Raw genomic sequence first — 19,895 nt, 5'->3', positions numbered from 1 at the left:
TAAAGATTTGCATGAGAAAGAATCCTTCTCTTTGGTTGTAGCATGTAGAGGTTGAGCTGCAGAAGTAAGCAGAGAGCCTTTTATGTTCTGTCCAAAGAAATAAAAGAGACTTTATTCCTCAAAGCAGATCCCACTTCTCTGTAAAAGTCATTGAGTCAATGTAATTGCTTAAAAATAAACGTGTAAAACATACTTATTATTTTCTACTGTGCAATTCTAAATGTTGACATACTATTTCTGTACTATTAATTAGGCTTACAGTTTATCTTGATTATATAAACATAATTAGGCAATTTGGGATATTTTTTCAAGTATTGATTAATTTCCAAAAATATTCTTTTTTACTGAGATCAGAAAAAATTATTAAGGAAGGCTTAAAAATATAATTGACCCACATCCTGTTCTCATGACCTGTGTGAGGGTTGGATTTGATACATCATCTTAAAACATTGTTTTCTGGTTTTGGTTATGATTGAGGGTGATGGCCAAATTCACTTCTGGCAGAAGTATTATAATTCCATAAAAGTTTCGTTAAAGCTGTTAATGAAAGAGATCAGTTTAGTAAGAGGAAAGTTTGCCTTTAGCAGGACATGTTGGCGGGTATTGGTTCATCCATTTGTTTTTGAAACTTATTGTCGATGTCTACAAATCCGTATATACAGTGTTATTTTCCTCTTATGTCCTGAAAAAAAGGATTACAGAACACATTTATAAAAATACATTTGAAATATCTTTCTTGGTAGCCCAGTATTTAGTTCTTGGTTTTTTTTATTCTGCGCATCCTTCCTGTTTTGATTTTTCTATCACAAGTAAGTCAGAGAAGCTAAGTAAGTTTGGCACCTTTTTCTTTTTGTTGCTTGATTTTGGTTTAAGTTATAAACTCGATGTCCTAGGTACAGATTGAGAACCGTATTAATTTCCTTTGAAAATGGTCACATAAATTCCAGTTTATTTTCCACCCAGTTGCCAAACTACCTGTTCACAACTCACGCTCTGAGTTTGTCTGCAGCGTTTCCTCAGAAACATCATCAAAGAAACAGATATTTGCATTAAAAAAGGAAGAAAAAAGTTAAAAATATCTGCTTTCAGATCTTCTTTTCATTTCTTCTCTGTTGTTGCTTTTTTAAAATTCATTTTTCTGAATTTTTTTGGTTGTTGTTGTTTAAGCAATGCATAGAAAGCCAAGAGATTACAGTCTACTTGGCTGATCACATAGAACAGATGGGTTTGTGCCTTTATTCTTTGGAAAAAAAAACATAGGAATTTTGCTAGCAAACCCACTGTTAGTAATCTTCTTCACTGAAATTTGTAGTTTAAATATCAGCAAGATCAAAACCACAAGGTATTTTCTGTAAATTGAAGGACATGTTTTGAATTATTAAGCCTTAAGCAGAGAACAAATGCTTTCATTTGTATAAAATTTGTATGCTTTAATTTGGGGTATTATTTCTATTGACATGCTTTGATGAAACTCTCATGTGACCTGAAAGGTTGCGTGTAGTACAAAAACCAGATGAGTTTGCTCCTCCTCTTTCATGTTAAAGATACAGATAATGTAAACTCTTGATTTAGCAATTACTTTTTTCTCTTCCAAAATATGAACAGTTTCAAAAGGATGTTTGAGACTTCAGCCTTTGGTATTATCTGGCAGCTGAAATGTCATAAAATAGATCTCTCAAGGACTGCCCTTACAACCAGTTAGTCTCCTGGCATGTCTCATAGTCATCGTTGTTGGTCATCTAAAGTTGTATGTGTTTCTCCAGTTTTTATAGAAAATCAATAAAACAAATGATGATATTTTAGTTTTTTATTTTCCATAAACTTCTATGCCAGTAGTACAGCTTTAACAGTGTGACTTAACTTTGTGACACCAAGGAAAAACAAAGATAATGCTTGCAACAAGTAGTTGGAGTTACACTTTTTAAAACGAGTACACATGGATGGGGACTCCGTTACAACAGTTCCAGGCAGGTAATATTCACATTTGTGTAACCACATTACAAGGCTTTTGTGGATTATATTAGTCACATTTGCTTTTTTCTGTTAAAATTTTGGTGTTTTATGAAGTTTCTTTTAAACAGCATATAAAAACGACAGTTTCTCTTGTAAGAACTTAGCAGGTAAAAGACATTTTCAAGTAGAAGCTTGTAGATACCATAAGTCGTACTTAGCTAGTTACCATATAATGAATAGGAGCAAATTGTGCATTTCATGCAAAATTACTAAATATAACCATATACAATTAGATATTTGCTCTTCTAACCAATACTTTATAAGTTGTTTCTTTCTTTTTTTTTTGGTTTAGACAATCCTTTTTTTATCCCAAAATAAATATTCTATAGCTTCAAAACATGTTCTCAAGCAAAGATTAGACATCTTGCAATTAAAATTTTCCATTACTCTTTAAAAGTGAAATACAAAAAACCAAACTGACATATCGTAAACCACACTGAATATCCTTCAAAGTATTTACTTCCTTAAAATATATATATTAATATTTTACAATTTAGCTATTGCCACTGTTGCTCACTTGCATAACTTGTAATCACAATATTTCTCATTCTCATCTAAAAAAATGGGTCGTATTTGTAAAGTATTAGGTCAGGTGCATACATAGATCTTATTTTGTATGTTTCTTTTAACCAGAAAGGCTATGCCAGCAAACACCACATTTTAACTGGTAAAGAAATACAGTCTTAGTATAGATTATCTGCATCTCAAGATTGACATAAGCAATATAGCAAAATAGCCTCTTGCTAAGATAAATTGCATCTCCGTTCAGAAAGCTGGTCACTGTAGTTAGAGACGTGTCCTCTCTAGGGTAAGCAATAGATCCATGTAGTCAAATTTGTGCTCATCCTTTACAACATGAGCTTTAATAATCGTATCTCCAATTTGCACTTCCTGAAGTATTTGAAAATTGGGTTGTTTCATTTGTGATATTTGAGAAGAACCAAGTCTCTCGCATGTTCTCTTTTCTGTTTACACTTGTCAGTGGTTTGCTCGTGTTTCTGTGGCTACAAAAGGGGTACCCAGGAAAAGGGGAGAACACAATCTTTTTATATCTTACAAAATATTTATAATCTTTTTTAGAATTTGAAGGTCTACCTAGAGTGAGAACTTAAATGAGAACTTTGGTCCCTTCAGGTGTTATCTTGTAACATTTGTCTTACCTAAAAGGTACAGGAGAAAGCAAAATGGCACTGGAAACACTTTTTGTATGTATTCAGAGGCATTAATGCAAAGACACAGATTCTTCTTGGTGGGTCTTCTTCCTACCTGTCTACCTGACTATATAAATGTGCAATAAGCTATGTAACAGCTCCTTTCTCCCACAAACAAAAGGTAGGACCTTGAGCTTGAATGGAGGAACCAAAATGAGCAAGAATGTTGTCTTTCATTGCATTCTTTCTACATTATTTCCACTTGCTTTTATTCAATTATTTCACCAACTTCTTTGAGTAATCTTTGATAAAGTGCATAAGATTTGGGAATCATCTTCCTTGTCTAAGTTTTCTTCAAGGCTTTTTTTCATGTTTTTGGGCAAACCATGTTGTCCTCTGTTTCCCAGTCCTTTAAAAAGAGTAATTTGCAGTAGTTTTCCTAATTTATATTGATATTGCCATGGTATACCTTTGAAGTTGTGAAGGATAGATGATATAAAAAGTCAGGCTGTTCCAGAGAGACTAATTTTCATTCTAAGTGTTGAAAAATTTGTACATTATCAGTTTTGCCTCTGAGTTATTTTCATGTGTTTATTCAGACACAATTCATGGAAGACCATTTAAAAGTTTGAAATCATAGAAGCTGGTATATCACAGTCAGTAAAAGCACCAAAAGCAATGTTTAGAATATTTACATAACAATACTAAGACTTAACCTCTGCTAAGTTTTAGCAAAAACTATTCAGAAACATCTGTTTTTAAGATGTTATGTGGGTCAAACCATCTCTAAAAATTTATGTGGAAGTATGTTGTTTTGTCTAGAAGTGTTTTATGCCAAACATAACTGAATACTTGAATTCTGAGTATAATACTGAGTAAGTATGATTTTGAGTGCAATCCAATGCAAACTAGTTAAAAGAAAGGTATAGAATTACTGCACAAAACTTTTGGGTCTGATCATTATTTTTACCGATTTAAAGGCTTGCCTATATCCACTGGGAATACCATCAGACATACCGTGCCATGTACCCCAGAAAATGCCGTTGCGGACACCTTTGTATTTGTTGTGGTAGTACTTGCCGTTGAGGTTGGCGGACAAGCAGGCGTCGAACCACCAGCCCGAGCTGTAGTATGCTCCACAGTTTCCTGACGGGTACCTGTCGTTGTCCTTGTCCGGCGTTGTGAAGAACTTTTGATCGTGGTTGTAACGCTTGCTGTAGTGAAGGGCATCACCTGCTGTGCCGCTGTAGCCGTGAACGCTTAGGCGGTACTTTAGGTATTCATTGGCCACATAGAAATGTTCATATTTTGCGTACTCTCTGATACCGTTGAAATCTTCAAGTTCAATTCGCAGTTGCATTTCCTGGCTCTTTGTCAGGAGGTGGATTTTGTCATTCCCCAGCCAAAACTCCCTGCTGAGGTTCCCAAAGCCGTTTTTATAGTCGTTCCAGGTTCTGTTAAAGTTCGTGCTACCATCCTGACGCCGTTGCAGCACCGTCCAGCCACCTCCATGGGTTTGCATGTCACAGTAAACTTCAAAGCTGCCATTTCTGGGGTCAGGGCTAATCCTGTAGATTCCATTACTCCTCCTGCCTGCTGTGTAATAATCAGCACAGTCTCTCTGCATTATTTGTATAACTGGTGGAAGAACAGATAGTGTTAGAATAAACATAATTTCAATTGAAAAATAAACACATTTTTTACTGATGTGGCATGCAGAACTTGGATTGGAGGGACTTCTACATAGGAAATAGGGTTACAGCAGTTTCAGCTCTAGGCAGAAACTTTGTTTTTCCCATCAGGTTTACTCTCTAATAGGTACCACCTAGGATCTCCATATCAGAGAACTGTCCAAAAAAGCCAATTTAAATTATGTTTTATATCAAAACTGTCTAGGATGCAGCATTTTCATTGTCTGCTTTCCCTTTTCTCCTTTTCTCTACCCTTATCCTTATCCTTTCCTTACCTCCTGTAAATTCAGCCTGATTTCTTCAGTCCATATTTCTAATGCTTTGCATGTACGCTCTTGCTGCTTTATATATTTAAATGTATACTATTGCATCCTGTCTATAATTAAAATCTTCATCTGGCAGCACGTCAGAGAAAAACTTTGTCCATATGGGAATGACTTTAACCTGGCTGTAGTTCATTTGACGTCATTTGGTACAGAACATAACATCGTTAGGAATGTTTCATGTATTGATGTTGACTGCACTTTAGGAAGCAGGAAAAAGAACAATAAAATTGTCTCATCTGTTGCAATAATACCATGATTCCTAGAAAGATGAAGCTAGAAAAGTGACGGTGCTTTCCCGTGTATGTGACTTTGCTGGCTTTACGGTAAGGAAATGTTTTATCACCTACCATTAACACAATGTCTTCCCAACAATGGATGGTGTATTTTATTCAGAAGGAAAATACACCCAGGTTTTTCCTGCACAGTGAAAATCCATTTTTGATCCCCAATGTCATCCAGTAACAACATTGTATTCAACAGCATGGTATTATAATTCCAGGTACTTAAGTAAGTGATAGAGACCTCTCAGAAGTTCTGAGTTAAGAGCCAAAACCATAATGTTCATTTCTATTGCAGGCATGAATTTATGGGCATGTTCATTTGCAGGCTTGAATCGCATATTTTTCCTAGAAAAATGTAGCAATTAAATTGCTTCTTGCAAGGGAGGAGTGTTCTCAGGCTGCAACAGGGGATATGACTCAGGAGTCCTCATTTGCCAGTACAGAAAACTGGACATCTAGGACAGCAAAAAGGGTAGGATTTGAAGGCTTAAAAGCCAAATCTAAATCCACAATAGATTCTCATTTGTTTTGCTGAACCTTGTGTAAGATCTTTGGTGGATTAAGTCTCAGAGCAGATATTGACAGAGAATATACATTTCAGCTAAAATGCTTCTATAATCCAATTCAACTCCTATTGAAATAAGTTTTTCTGTTACTTTCAGTGGAAGCAGGAATAACTACTGTATAAGAAAAGGTTGTAGCTGTTATCTTTGCTAATTTTTGTAATGTATGTATGGCTGCTACAAACACTTTTAGCATCAGTTACTGGAAAACATAAGGAATATCGACATGATCATATGCTATGAATAGTACCAAACATTTCACTAAGTGTGAGAAATACCTAAAATTAATTTAGTCTGTTATGAAGTACTGTATTTGAATTTGATTCATTGCACATTATCAATATAACAAATATCACTCATCCTTTTTGTGAATGCTTTCTATCTGAATTAAAGTAATTGATTTATACTGATTTATATCTGATACAGTAAAAGCATTCCCTTTATTATTATTCATTTACTCTTTTCACACTTGCAAGAATTTCAGCTGTACATACACTGTACCATCTGCAGATCCTTCAATTTTTAATACGGGTAGACAGAAGAACAGTTTTATTTTGAGCTTGAACACTGAGTAACAGAGTCTTAAAAACCATAAAGCACTCTGATCTTTCCTTGCTTTTTCTCTAGAGAGCTCTATCTTCTTATATAAAATGCCTGATCATCATTTGCATAGTATCTGAGTGGTAGAATACGCTGACAATCTTGTGAATATTTATTGTTTTCAAATATTTTATATGTGATATAAACACTCCATGAGTTAAAAAAATCTTCCTTAAATAACTGTCAACATTAGAAAGAAATTATTCATTCTATTTCTTAATTTTAATTAGGACAATTAAAAAGTAATATAAAACCTGTTTGTCAGTAATAACACCTGTTTTTTATATTGCTTAGATATGGGATTTATACTAAGAGTTTAGTATTAAAATGATGGTACATACATTACCCTCTTGAGAAGTACTGTTAATAAGCTTATTTAGCCAAGCCTTCCAGATATTTGCTGTGACAGTAGAAATATTCTTTCATTACCCATCTGTTTAAAAATTTTACTAGATTCACTTGATGTGTAATAATGACTTGCAGACCATTTCAGAATAGTTGCAGTTTCACATTGAAAAACATCAGTTTTCTAGGGCACACCTAGAGAAAATTTACCCCTTGTCATACAAAGAGAAAATATATGTAGTTCACTGATGTTCAGTATCCTTAATGAAGGGTACCAAGGTGTAAAACAATAAGTGAATTTTTCATATTTACTAGCTGAAAAGAAAAAAAGTCCTTTGAAAAGTCATGTTTTAAATCCCATAATAAAGCCCAGTTCTAGGAGCACCTGCAGTTCTCAGTAACCCTCTAGTGGCAGCTGAAATGTTTTATAGGAGTATAAATAAACACTAAAAGAGCAAATACTTAACTTGTGTAGTTAACAGCACAGCTATCTGATTAAAATACATTTCAAATTGTATATCTAATATTTGTAAAATGCACAGAAAGTTTATACAGGCAGTGAGAATGAAGAGGTTACATACCAGGGCTTGGCTGCATTGCTGGACATTTAGAAGAGCATTTGTTATCAAGGCTGTTCACAACAAACGTCAGATTAGCAACTTTGCTGTCAACATAGTGCTCTACGTTATTCATATTAATGAGGCTCATCTTCTCTAATCGACCCTGCAGTGTCTGAATCTGGTTCTTTGCATTTTTTAGACTGGTTGCCATTCTGTTAACTTTGCTTTGCAGTTCCTTTACTCTGTTATCTTGGATTTTGCTGTTTTCTGCTGGAGTGTCTGCATTAGGTAGCAGGAATTCATTACTACTGTCTCTTTCTTGGTTGTCATCTGCCTGCAGCTTGCCATCTTGGCAGCATTTCTTCAGCTTGTTCACTGCTTCTTTAAGGGTCTGCACTTCTTTGAGAGTCTTCTCAAGCAGTCTGAATTCTTTGGGTAACTGCATGGTCATCGGAGGCAGATTTATCTGATATGGACAATCCTCTCCTTCCTCACATTTCCGATTAGTTTTGAGCTTTATAGGACAAGTCTCGGTAACTTTTCCTTCTGTAGCATCCTCTTCATCTTCTAAAACAACTGCAAAGACATCTGTTAAAGTAAGGAGAGCTGTCTTCAGCAAAACTAAGTAAAGGAGCAGCTTCATCTTTGCAGAGAAACCAGCAGTATGAGGAAGTATGCAAAAGTGGAACAACTTTATAAGGGCAGCTTGAAGCCTGTGAGTTATCAGACTGCCTCCTCTGTTCTCAGAAATGGGTGGGAGTGCTTGCATCACGGGTGATTAATAGCAGAGCAAAGTAGGTAGTGCCTGCAAGAGCAGCATGTTTCAGTGAGGATTCCTGACTCAGAACTAGTGTATGTAAGCAAAACAATGAAATGCGTGTGTGCTGATCACTTGTGCAGTTTAATTTCATTCTGTGTATACAGATTTTCTTTCCAGGGAAAAAAAACCCCACAGTTAGGTCTGTGTTATAAGTCTTCTAACATCTGCTTCTTAACATTTGCATTCTAAAACTGCTTTTCAAAACTAGACTATAGTTTTACCACAGCAGGTGGAAAAGGTGAAAAGCAGTCACTTTCCCAGTTTGAGGTTTATCACAGCAACAGCTTCACTGATACTGAATCCCCTTCTTCCAAAGAAAATATAACTAAATAGATGTATTCATGAAAATTATTTGAACCCCAGAGCATGTTGAAACACACATGTAGTTTTAGTTCCAAACATTTTTCAGGGTAAAGTCATAAACTAAGAAGGATGAGCAGCAGTTTCTTCTTCCTATTTTGCTTGCACTGCTTAGAATAGCTATCTGTAATATTCATGATTTGTATGTGACATTGCAGTTAAAATTCACTGTTATCTGATTCTGAGTACTTGTTACTGAACAGTTCTAAGTGAAGAGAACTTAAGACAGCCCCCCACACCACCTTGGATGCTTGGGGTCCCGGCTGTTGGATGGATTGTCCATAAAACCCGGATCAAATCCTGGTGTTCTGAATAATGTCCTCAATTCTTTAAATCAAGGCAGGGAGCCAGGGAGGGAGCTCCCATGGCTTCATCATTTTGGAGTATTCTTTTCTGTATTCCTGATCTTTGGTTCCTGCTTTTCTTGTTATTGTGCCTTGTATCAGCTTGAAGAGTTAACCGTGTACTTTGCATGACTAGTGACACCGAATGGAATACTTCAGCTCTAGGCGACAATTGCCATGTACTTCCTCATGTTTGTTCTGCACACACCTTTGCCGTTCTCATGTGGTGCCCGCGCAGTTTTAATCATCTGTGTCATTTTCCTTGTGCCCCAAAGCGGGGCTATATGGACGTGTCTTTGTGCGTTCATAGCTCAGTCCAGAGCCAAATAACTTGCATGAGTAAAGGATTTTTACACCAGTTCTTGTTTAATTAGTCCAACCTGAACCATTTATTTCCCTAAATCGTATTTGAAATGATGCATAATACAGATTAAACATTAAACAAACATTAGTCACACACATACTCCATAAGTTCATGATCTCTGGAATGTTACCAGCTTTTATAGAGACCACAGGCTTATATTGATAGTACAGGAGAGAGGCTTGATAAAAAAACCCTACTTGTTCAGCCTGCTACAACAATTCCTTCAGATTCCTGCACAGCACAATGTACTTTCTTGGGAAGTGGGTTTTGAATCTACTCTTCCCATATTCTAAATGAACCTGCCATGGTGCTTTTAGTTATGTGGCAAAACGGTGTCTCTCTCCCTTTCAGACCATGAAAGTTCCCCAGCAGTGAGGTGAAAGACCCCTCTCTGGACTGCAATGTGAATATAAGATATTTGTATCACCTCAGTTTTGTTAAAAATGCATCAAAACTGAAATGTTTGTAGCAGTAGATTAAATGTATGAATTTAATTTGTGAGTAAAATTTTAAAATAATTACTTGATTTATAGGTTCCTATTGTTTTTGTCTGTCAGTCTTACAATGAGGTATTTACAGAGCCTTGTTCTCCTTTATGGCTGTTAAATTGAGGAAAGCTGTAGCAGGCCCTTTTGAGGGGCTTTAGAAATATAATAGGGTTCCTTAAATCCTTGCTATTTTGGAAACCACATTCCCCCACACTGCTGTTTGTTCAGCTTGCAGTGAACTCTGCTATCTGCTGTGTGACTTTTGAGGGGACAAATTATTCTGTATTTGTAAAATTAATAATAAGTATCCCTGGTAGACCACGTCTTATGAATTGCCTTGAAATGTTTAAATTCGTAGCAAATGTTGTTGTAATTTATGACTGCTGTGCTGCATTGAAAGCCTAAAATATCGTTAGAACTGAGTGACTTCAAGAAGGGCAGAAAGTAACATGAAGTATCTGAGCTTTTCAGACATGTTTGTCCTGACATGTTCATTTTTGATCCCTTATATATCTAAATTTTCAGATACCTACTTCTTCTAATGGATGAGATTTCTGTAAGCTTGTAAAGCTCTGCTATCCTCCTGATTCTGTTATTAGTTGCTGTTCTGCTGCTAGGCTACCAGCAGTCTGGTGTGAGCCCGAAAGACCCATTTCTCCATCAGATATCTGTATCCTTCTCCTACACTTTGTCAGGTCTCTGTTCGTTCTTCAGGAACCCAAAGTAGTATGCCACAGCCTTTTTTTGTGTTTCGTGCCCCCGTCTTCCTTGGGATAATTGAAATAAACTTTCAAAACTGAGTTTTTCACAAGTGTTTGCCCTCGGAAGGGGCACTGAGCAATCTTATACTGTAAGATGCTGATGGAGCTTAACTAATAGCAGAAATATCAGACCAGATCAAAATAGAGAACTGCAGTTTGTTCTTTGTTTATAAACAATGCTTCTTCCCAGATGGAGCTTTTCTAGATCCCTAGAGTGTTCTATATAATACTTAAAACTTTTAAGTGGTTAAGCAATCACAAAACCCAAAAGCCAATCTTTGTCAGCTGTGAAAGGATTTCACTGAGAAACAGCTGATGACCACAAGTGAGAATTTTCTGCCAAGGTCTTTTGTTTGGTTAAAGGTCATTTTCTTGGAGTTTTTCATCTCTTAGTCTTCTCTTTTGGAATTTTTCCTTACAGACGCGTCTTCCTAAAGATAAAGAAAATAACTGAGAGTTCATGGTATTCTTAAATTCTACTGAGTATTTTAATTCTACTCCCCGAACTACCCAGTGGTTTCAGGGTTAAAGAAGGAATATAATTGTGTCTAACTGACTTATCTTAGGAGTGTTTATTCAAAGTTTATCAAAAGCAACATGAACCATTTCCCATGACTTTTTAAAGCAAGTTTTGTTGGTTGTTGTCGTTGTGGTTTTGATTTTGTTTTGTTGTTGTTTTTGTTTGAGTTTTTGTGGATTTTTGTTGCTGTCGTTGTTTCGTTTTGTTGTTTTTCCTGGCAGATAATGGAATGTAGATCAAATAGAAAACCACAAAGACTGTAGGCAGACATTAATTTAACTAATGACAATGGCAATTTAAAACACAACAGCTTGCCGTCTCTTTGATTTCTGGCTTTGTGTGGGGAATTAACATTTCCTGCAGCAGAGTTCTGCAAAACATCCAGGTTTGCATAAGCAGTTTGAATGTTTGGTATGAACAAACCTGAAGCACATCTTGGCTCATTCACGTGAAACATTTTGGTGACAGAGGTGGGATGAGTTAAGATTCAACTGCTGCCATAATATTTTTGGTGTTTTCATAGACTTCAGTGATTTTGTGATACATTTTGTTTGAGAAAGAGGGTGAAAAGTAATTGGATTATTCTTCAGTTTTTTCCACAATGTGGAATATATTCCAGAAGTCCATACTAGATTCAAATTCTGATTTAGGATTATTTTGATTAATTCAATTATATTCCTTTTCTAATTCAGTAGTCATTCTTCATGCAAACAGTCTTTATGTTGTCTGAGAACATAGCAGAGCACAAAAAGGAAGGCAGTCCTCTCCCATTTCATTTTAACTGTTAATGTTCTCACTGAGATACAGATTACATAGAACTAGTAGCCAGGTGGTTTCCACATCTGTTTAAATTGGTCTTCACTTTATTTACAAATTCTGGCAACTGACAGAAAGGCAACACTGACACAGGTCATGTAAGTAGCAGATAACATATCTATATAAGCAGTTGTAAATGTAACACATATTACAAAATTCATGTGGACAAAGAATATCACTCCTGTTAAGGCGAGGGCAGTATTTGTAAAGAACAAGATCTGTGACACTAAGTTCCTATTCATTCTGTTTCTCCTGTGACATCTGAAGATCTGCCTGCCCAATATCTAGAATTTACTGCTATTTTTTTTTATCTGTTGCCACAGAAGACCATGTAGTTGGCCAAGTACATGGAGAAAATAAATCGGAATGCACTCTTAAGAACAACTACATACCAAAGCCTCTCCCTGCTATGTCTTTTCAGGAAAATTCCTTTTTGATTCCTGCAAATCCTTCTCCAATAAATGCACTGTACTGGTTGCTCAGTGACCCCTCTGAGAACTCATGGCCCAACAGGTGACAGCAGGAAAGCAATCTCCTTTCCTGAAATGCTTTTCTTAAAGTTCTCTCTGCTTTTACTGAGCCACGCAAGACGCAATCGGCCACCAGATGCAGTATTTCCTCACCCACCGTATCATCTTGATGGTGGCTGATTTCCATGCAGGGACTGCTTTTTCTCGTGAGCTGGGGGACAAAGCTACTGTTATGAACTATGCCTTGGGAAAGAATTCATGATATTGTTTTTCCTCGTTGTTATTTTTTAGTTTTAGAGAGCTCTTCAGCAGTTTATTTTTTGTTAAAGGGTGCCTGGCTGATCCATCTGTAATTTAAAAAGTAAAATTGTAGACATTCTGTGTAAGGTAATACAGTGCTAGATCTACTGTAAGTAGGTATATTGCTTTTCACGTATGCCTTTACTCCACTCTCAGTTTTGCCTTGTTCAAGTACTATCATCTGCTTTTTATGCGAAATACTTTCTAGTAGACTGTGAGCCTTTCAGTGGTATATCAGTATAAAAGACTCCTTATCGAAATAAAGTAGGTGCTAATAATTTTTCAGGCTAATTTTTTTATTGTTTGACTTTTGTCTTCTGAGTTACTGGCTTGTATGTGGAACAAATGCAGCCAGGTCACTTCACTGTACATAACAAAGTTCAAGGAACCATAAACCTTACGCCATCACTTTGTGAAATCATGATACACTATATTTAAAAAGTGCATGCTATCTTCTTATTCATTGCATTTATGGGTTTATTGGAATAGGAAAGGGCAAAATAATTCGTGAAGCACTTTGTGAAATAGAAAAAAAATCACTTTGTTAAATTATTTAAATTATTTTATCTTCAAAATAAAAATGGCTTAGAAAGGTGTTGGGCGTTTTTTTGTTTGTTTTTTTTGTTGGTTGGTTTTGTGTGGGGTTTTTTTTTGTTGTTGTTGGTTTTGGTTTTTGGTTTTCCCTGTAAAAATAGTTCTTTTAAGGGAAAACAGATTTACATACATGTGACGTTATACAAAGGTACTTGTTACTTTGGCATAATTTTGCTCATCACAAATATAAGGGGAGAAATGCCTGACTCCATTTGTGCAACTGATAGCCTCATGGGTTCAGGTATAGTAATTTATCACCTAAATTAAGTGTTGAGAAAGCATAGTGACAAAACTTTTTCCACTTGAAAGGCTGTAAATAGGCTTTTCCTGAGGACTTCCTATACTTATCCTCAAAAATCTACTGCCTGTCAGTGTGTATGCAGTTACAGATGACAGGGATTAAACCTTACTTGTTAACTCTAATGACAGCATTAATTTAAATATCATGCCACATTCTTCTTTACCTTCTACCACGATAACCTTTCTCCAGAATAATGACTGATTACTTAAACAAGGCATACACTTCCCTAAATGTCTGCAGTGTGGCTATTCCTGTCTGTACTTTAAATGTTTCTCAATCTACAAAAGGGAATGCAGAATTGCATTGAAATACCAATAACTACAGTTTATGGTGTAACTAAGTATTTACAGTATTACTTTAGTTATTTTTATCTTGTTGTCTTAAAATACTTTGATATATGTGTTGAATCCTGAAATACTGTTGAGTAGAGACATTCTAAATTACTTTAGAAAGGTTAGTCTTCTATAACTCTGTACGAATATTTGAGACATATTGAAAAATGAGTGATGTAAATGACTGAATAAAAAGTGCAATTATGATAGTATTTGGGCATATATAAATTGTGATTGAACACTTTGCATCAAAACCAGAGTTTAAGTCATCTAAACATCGGATGCATAGTCTGAGCTAGTTCATCATCTTTGGCTCCTGCTATAGTCAAAGGCAAGTAAGAGCCACAGTGAGGATGTTTCTTTTTTCTTATAAATCCTGGAAAGCAGTCTGAGATAATTTAATGAGTTAAAGTTGATTATTAAAAAGAATCAGAATCTTAAATACACTGGCCTAATATTATCCTCTATTCTGGCATCTCTTTTTCCTTCCTTACACTTCCTAAAGTCTAAATGCAATACATTCCAATCTTTAACTGCATGGTTTGGAAAAAATATGCAAGTGAGACAAAGTAAGATAGTCAATGTTTAGACTCGGGACTTCAGGATAAGTCAGTATCTCCTTTTGGGTTAAAAATAGAGCGAGCTGTTGGTACCTCAGACTGCCTTATAACTGGTGCAATGTTTGTTCAGCTACTTCATCCTTATGTAGTCACTGCATTTTCAGAGTTTGACAGGACAGGGCCCTGAGGTAACCTCATCTAACTTTGAAGCCAGTCGTGCTCTGAGCAGGACATTGGACTGAGTGGCATCCAGAGGCTTCTTGCAGCTTCAGTTTTTCTGATTCTGCTCCTGTCTTGGATATAGGAAGTTTGTTTTTTGCTTTACTACATGTTGTAATAAAAATGGTGTAATCAAAACACTCTGGAAAATGCAAAGAATTACTCTTTTTTAATATACAGGGGCTCTTCACAGACTGGCGGGGGGGAGGGCGGTGGATGGGGTGGGATGTAATTGGTTTCATTCCTTGCCATTTAAACTTTACATAGGACCTGGAGCTTATGTGGAAAAAAACCCTACCCTATATGGCAAAATAGCCTGTTATACTATTTCCTCTACCTGGAAAACTGTTTTCTAATGCAGTCTGATTTGAAAAGATTTTGATGTTGACCTTGTGTTGCAAAAGAATATTTGAGGGAGAAATCCTCCTTCAGTATAGATGTTAAGGAAAATTTTCACTATGTTTTGCTAAACTGGACCAAATTTCATTGCTGTAGAAAGACAATTTGGTAAGTACACATGGTTTAATTTACATTAGCCTTTAACCATTTCCCTAAATTGAATTTTAAAAGAAAAAGCTTGGGAAGTTCAGTTGGAACAATTCCAGTTGGTTTTAAATCTATTTTTTAATCTAACAAGCCATGGAATAATTGTATCAGTTTTTTTGTCAACAACATTCAGAGTTGTGTGGTTCTGGCTTTAACTGACTCAGGACTCATCCCTGTTACAAAGTCAGTGGGAATTTCCTCAGTGGGCAATTCCAATAATGAGTTTTATGTTCTAAGAAATTGTCTCCTTTTGTGGTATTGAAGTGCATGCTTCAAACCCATGCAGCAGAAGTGGTGAAAAAGGTAAAAACTGTCCTGTATATTGTTTGGGGAATCATATTAAATTGTCACAGAAATCCTTAAGACCATTAAATTCTCTGACACCAGGACTGGTAGTTTTTAGAGCTTTTTTTGTTTAGTTTGGTTTGTTTTGAGATAAATCCATTGTTACACGGGTTACAAATGCTAACTGTATAGGTTTTTAATTTTCGTGCCTTTATTTTTGGTTGCCCCATCTTGACATAGCAAGGACATGATCTTTAGAAGTAATGAGTAGTCACAGAAATCCTCAGAAATTGAGAACAATGTAAACTATTATATTTAGCCATTTAGAAGCCAAGTTTGTGTAATGCATTTCTCTTCATTTTATTGTTAGTCCATCACTCTCAGTTCTGGTTGATGGCAAGTGATGCTCCTTGTTTTCCATTTCTATGTGGACAGTTCTGCTCTGCTGTAGCACAGGTGCAAGCTCAGTTATAAACTTAGTCTGAGCGACAGACTGAACTTGAGGAGAAAGCTTCAGTTCCTGTAGTGCATTACTATGGGTCCAAGCTTTTGCCTAGATAATTTGGAGGCATCAGGAACAGGCAAGCCCAACACCAGCAGATATCTCTGGCTTCCCTTTTCTAAAGGATGAAATGGATCCTGTGGAGACTTATAGCCAGCAATACGGGTGGAAATGCAGGATTCATAGCCTGGGTTCAGCGTGCTTGCACCTGCTGCCCCTGGCAATGTAGACATAACCCTTGAAAAGTCAATGGGAGATGGTGTTGCCAGGGGATACAGAGCTTTCTATTCAAAGAGGAGCCTTTATCCTTTTTCTTCCCTGGATGTTTCAACATTTAAATATTATCCAAAAGAGGTAAGAAAAGCTCTTCAAATAAACAGAGAGAAAATTCCAAACTTCACGCAGCACACTGGCCAGAAGAGCCATTTACCAAGTGTTTAATACTATACTGAAATCTTGAGTATATACAAACTAAAAATACATTAGTTCCTTTATATTTTTCTGTTGTCTCTTATTATAAGGCAAGAGAGTTGTTTGATGAGACCTTTCAGATGTTTGAAATAAACAACATTAATATAAAATGTTGGATTATTCTGTGTGTTAAAATAACATTATGTACAGTCACAATGTCTTGTTATAATTACAAAACCTACAGCTTAGAGTGAAGAGGTAGAAAGTGGTGTTATTCCACTTGAGCTTAGAATACATTTTAGTTGTTTTATAGTATCTGCAAACATAATTAGAAACACATGTTAGCTCCGTCATTTCTCCAAAATGCAGAGATTCCAGGCACTGTCGAAATTAAGTCTTTCCTAGGAAGCCTTCAAAAGTTTCACTTTCATAGTAATTGTCATGAACTGGTGTTAATCAACATTTTCTTTGTGGTGGCTATGTTTGTCTTCTGTGCTTTTCTTGATGCTTTTTATCCAAAGAGTGTGAGGAGTCAGACCAACATTCAGATTGCATCACCTTTTTAAGTTTAACGTTTGGCTTAGTCTTATTTATTTCTGGAAAGTCTCAAAAGAAGCCTAAAAAGCCTTGAAATTCAGAATGGGCAGCATCGAAGTTCTTAGAGTTCTTATTTATGTCACATTTGAGTTTCAGAGAACTGATTTCTAAATTCCTGGTGAATCCCTTGGTGCATTGCTTTGAGCTGACAATCAGAAAGGATTGAATATAGTCTGTTAAAATGGAGAATGTAAAAGCCTACTGCACTTCATGCAGGGGTGAGGAGGTGTTGATGTGGTTACTCACAGATTTCACTAGTTTTGGTCAAATGGCAAAGTATCTTATTTATCAGATGGGTCCTCACCCTTCTGTGGTTTTAATTTCCTTCCATGTTCTGACATACTCTCTTTTTTACCAGCATCTCATCTACATCCGTATTCCAGTCTCAGAGAACCTACTGTGGTCCTACACCCAGGTCTAGTGAACCTGCAGTCGAGCTGGAAGGAAGGTTGTGTGTAACCTCAGTTTATGTGTGGGGAGCTGCTGGTAGCAAGCAAATTAGAACTTGGGTATGGGTATAAAGTTATGCAGATGTACAAAACAGCTATTCGAGCATAAGTATTCTTCTGTTTTTCTCATGGATTCCTATATTTAAAAGGCTCCTGCCCAGAGCCAGAAAATCCACCTTTTCCTGCCAGAAAAATATAAAGGATAAGCCCTTCCCTTTCCCCTTTTCAGCAAAATCTTCCTCCACAGTCTTTATCATAGGGCAGGATTATCCAGTGTTTTATTTCATGGGACTTTTCACTGATTGAAGGAAACAAAGTTGTTTTGGAATTTGGTTTTCGGTTTGATTGTGTTTTGTTTTTCTGGTAATGTAGCCAAGCTTCAGATAGCAAGGTAAAATGAAAAAATATAACCAAGTTAGAAAATTACACTCATGTTAATCAGTTAAAGATGAGTGTAAAGTGAAAGAAAGGCTAACTCAATAGCACAAAATAAACACAACAGAAATTTTAAATGAAAAGGGAAAGATACAAGTAAATCCAGTAATAAAATACATACTTCCATACTTTTTGTGTAATTACATTTATGGGAGTATGGGGAAAAAGAAAGCAAAACGTTGCCAAGCAACCATCCATTAGCAGCCAAGTTTTCATCCGACTTTCCAATAATTCTCCATTTAGATAAGTAATTTTTCTTTTTCCAGATAATCTGTAAGTTCTGATTGAGTTTAAAACTGCATGGTGTCCCAGTTCATTGTATAACAAGAAAGAAAAGCTGACAAAGGCAAAATATAGTTAAGTACAACTGACGTGGAAAGGAACTGGAAAGCTTAACAGTTTACGAAAATTTACCTGATCTGAGATTACCTGTGCAACAAAATGATCTCAGTTCTTTCCAGGGCATTCTGGTTAACACAAGACTGAAAAAAGACATCCTCAGGTCCCATTCACAAGCTCCTTTTTTTCTCACTACTCCATCTTTTCACTCATTCTTTTCAGTGTTGCAACATAATTAGTTGAACTAAGGAGAGCTAGCATTTTACTTACCCCAGCAAAGTAAGAGCTTCCAAGTAATAAAATGAGCTAAGAGTGTGTCTTGGAGTGAAGGGGGAGGAGTGAAATGTAACTTCTTTTTTAAACTTGGCTTGTACACAGCTTTTTTTTTTATAGAAATGTGGCTAATATAGATCAAATTGTCCAGAAGAAAATCACCACAAATCCTCATTTACAAATGTTACATTTCTCTCTGTATACATATGTATATGTCTAAATACTGTTGGTTATTTCCTCATAAGTTGTTTTATTTGTGTATTCTTGAATTATGACTTTTTTTGAACTAACTTGCAAGCTTACTTCCTTAAGGTTGAAATCTGGAAGCTCCAGTACTCATTACAGTCACTGCTGCCAAAGTATACTGGTTTTTTGAATTAACTCAGTGCTTACTCAAACATCCATTACTTCAAATCAAGTGTTTTTACCAATAATGAAACAAGTTGATGAGTGAGACAGCTAGGGAAAGTGCCCCACCGGACCTGTTGTTTGGGAACAGAGAAGGACTTGTGGATGGTGTGGTGGTTGGAGGCCACCTCGGGCATAGCAATCACAGAATGATCAAGTTTTCCATTCTCAGAGAAGTAAGAAAGGGGGTCAGCAGAACTGCTACCTTGGACTTCGGAAGAGCAGACTTTGGCTTGTTTAGGAGCACAATTGACAGAGTCTTTTGGGAGGCAGCTCTGAAGGGCAAAGGAATCCAGGAAGACTGGACGTTCTTCAAGAATGAAATCCTAAAGGCACAGGAGCAGGCTGTCTCCATGTACCAAAAGACAAGCTAGCGAGGAAGAAGACTGGCCTGGCTGAACAGAGAGCTTCAGCTGGAACTCAGGAATAGAAGGAGAATTTATGACCTTTGGAAGAAAAGGCAGGCAACTCAGGAGGACTACAAGGATGTCATGAGGTTATGAAGGGAGAAAATTGGAAGGGCCAAAGCCAAGCTAGAACTTAGTATGTTTACTGCCATAAAAGGCAACAAAAATGTTTCTATAAATACATTAGCAACAAAAGAAGGGCTAAGGAGAATCTCCATCCTTTATTGGTGGATGTGGGGGGAAACAAAGTGACTGAGGATGAGGAAAAGGCTGGGGTACTTAATGCCTTCTTTGCCTCAGTCTTTAACATTAAGATCAGTTGTGCGCAGGTACACAGCATCCTGAACTGGAAGACAGGGATGGGGAGCAGAATGAAGCCCCCAAAATCCAAGCTACACTACTTAGACACTCACGAGTTTATGTGGCTGGATAGGATCCACCCAAGGGTACTGAGGGAGCTGGCA

At 36.5% G+C, this 19,895-nt stretch overlaps 2 protein-coding genes across 2 annotated transcripts in view; one reads left to right on the top strand and one right to left on the bottom strand.

Moving 5' to 3' along the window:
- CCDC146 (coiled-coil domain containing 146) overlaps positions 1-19,895 on the top strand; it is a gene marked incomplete at both ends in the record, with an annotated part of 70,399 nt that overhangs the window by 6,323 nt on the left and 44,181 nt on the right. The window lies entirely within an intron of this gene.
- On the bottom strand, positions 1,915-8,299 carry FGL2 (fibrinogen like 2; the record flags this gene model as incomplete). Its single annotated transcript, XM_080363710.1, has 2 exons — positions 1,915-4,802; positions 7,552-8,299. 2 exons carry the CDS (start codon positions 8,297-8,299, stop codon positions 4,096-4,098), a joined length of 1,455 nt encoding a protein of 484 aa, XP_080219836.1. The 3' UTR covers positions 1,915-4,095.

Source organism: Nesoenas mayeri (genome assembly GCF_963082525.1).
Source record: "Nesoenas mayeri genome assembly, chromosome: 1".
Classification (NCBI taxonomy): domain Eukaryota; kingdom Metazoa; phylum Chordata; class Aves; order Columbiformes; family Columbidae; genus Nesoenas; species Nesoenas mayeri.
Note: the sequence above shows the minus strand (reverse complement) of the source record. Positions and strands in the feature narration are given on the sequence as shown.